Source organism: Arachis hypogaea, chromosome 3 (assembly GCF_003086295.3).
Source record: "Arachis hypogaea cultivar Tifrunner chromosome 3, arahy.Tifrunner.gnm2.J5K5, whole genome shotgun sequence".
Classification (NCBI taxonomy): Eukaryota; Viridiplantae; Streptophyta; class Magnoliopsida; order Fabales; family Fabaceae; genus Arachis; species Arachis hypogaea.
In genome coordinates, this window is record NC_092038.1 from 13,409,609 (window position 1) to 13,411,667 (window position 2,059).

The 2,059-nt window shown below is 26.3% G+C and overlaps 1 protein-coding gene across 1 annotated transcript; it reads right to left on the bottom strand.

The window, feature by feature from the left end:
* Positions 1 to 262: 262 nt before the first annotated feature.
* Positions 263 to 733, bottom strand: LOC112789590 (pterocarpan synthase 1). The gene has a single exon (XM_025831545.2). It carries the CDS (start codon positions 731 to 733, stop codon positions 263 to 265), a length of 471 nt encoding a protein of 156 aa, XP_025687330.2.
* Between the last annotated feature and the right edge of the window lie 1,326 nt (positions 734 to 2,059).

Sequence of the window (2,059 nt, forward strand, 5' to 3'; positions counted from 1 at the left end):
CCGTTCTCTTCAAATTATGTTTCTCTATCCTTAGAATTTGAACCCACCAAAACAATTGAATATGAAACTAAATAACTATTAATATAAATAAAACAAACAAAAGAAGTAACACAGAGGAGGTAATAGCTACTTAGCTAGTGTTCTTAGAAGTGACAAGGATTAACTGCCTCAAAAGATGAAGGGCGAAATCTTTATATCATGATATTAATTATTTCTTAACCACGCATGATTAATTCATGGGAAATTAAACAAGTAATAGAAGCTAATTTATGGTGACATTAACACGAATAAGAGAGCGAGTAGTTGTAGGATCATATGAAACAGTTTCAAACACAGCATATCCCTTCGCAAATCGGAACCTTCCGGTGCCGGAAACCACTGAAATCTCTCTGTAATTCTCGCGCTGACGACTCGCGCCTTGAAGCTCCAAAGTACTGCCATTATATTGCACGTTGTTGAACACAAATGAAAGAACAATAATCACAGTTGAACCGTCCATTGATGCCACTGAAATAGTTCCTTGAGCTCTTCCAATTTGAACTGCGTATTGATTTGGTGTTAGGGTTATTGGATCGTCCACCATGATAAAGGTACCAAATGTGTTGTATGACCAAACTTTTCCGGTGATGCCGACGATTTGGGCAACGGTTGCGTTAGGCCCGTTCGTAACGTCGTGCAAGTAGAACACTTGGTTTGATTGGTTGCTTTCTTTCGAACTTGTTTGGGAAATCATGGTCATGGTGATGATGAATATCATAAGCAATAATGTTGTGATGGAGAAGGGTTTGATTGCTGCCATGGTTTTGCAATGTTGATGTATATGTAGAAATGAAGATGAATTTGTTTGTGAAGAGGGTTGCAATTTATCTCTATATATATATGTGGTAAGAATTTAATTAAAGTTCATGTCACGTTTTTCAGTTTTTCATGTTGTCACACAATGAATTCTTCACCCATATATATGATTTTTCAGTTTTGCATGTTGTCACGTGTTTCTTACTTTGGTGAAGCACATTCTTGCCGTGGTGCCCCGTCTTGTGTGAGAGTAGTGTGAGAGGAAGAAAGTATTGTTTAAATAAAGAAATTTCAATTTTAATTACATAAATATATAGGAGACAATACAAATTAGTCCAAAGTTATTTTATTTTATATCTATTAATTTTTTTTAAAAAACAAATGCATAATATTAAATATAATAAATATTTAATTAGTGTAGGTACTCGTGCAATGTACCAAAAAATTTATTTTCTTCCTTTTATTTATATTTAAAATATATATTTTTAAAAATATCATTTACACATTTAAATTATATAAAATAATTTTATATTTTTTTCATTTATACGAATACCAAATTAAATTAAACAATGAAATAATAATAATAATAATATCATTTCGAGTAGTAGCTAGAAATTAATGGTATATTATTAAAAATAATATCATTTTTATCATTTTTTTAGTCACAAAAAAAATAATAACAAATAATACTCTAATTATTGAGGTAAATTTAATAGACAAAAATAAAATAATATATCAAGATATCAATATACTGTATAAAAAAATTTGTGAACTATACATTTAATTTCTTAGATATATCACAAAAATTTATCTTATTCGAATTATCCTCTAAATATGTGACCTCAAAAAAATATATTCCCCAATTAATGATATAATAATTTGATTATTTAATTTAAAAAAGTTATATATAATTGTAGTATAATTTATATAAGTTATGTTTAATATAATTAATAATAAATTACAATATTTTTAATAATATAATTATATATTTTTCTTCTATTAGTTGATTTAAAATATTAATATATAATCATAACTTTAATCATATACAATTCTTAACATTTATACACTAATATTCGGTAATGCTAAGAAGATAAAAAAAACAGTTAGAACTTATTTTATTTAATATTTATTAATTATTGTAACAAATAATAAATATTAAATAAGATAAATTATAATTATTTTTGGCTAATTTTCTTTAATTAACGAATATTTTTATATATTAATATATACTTAGCATTATTTTAAACATTCGCTACTCTTAAAA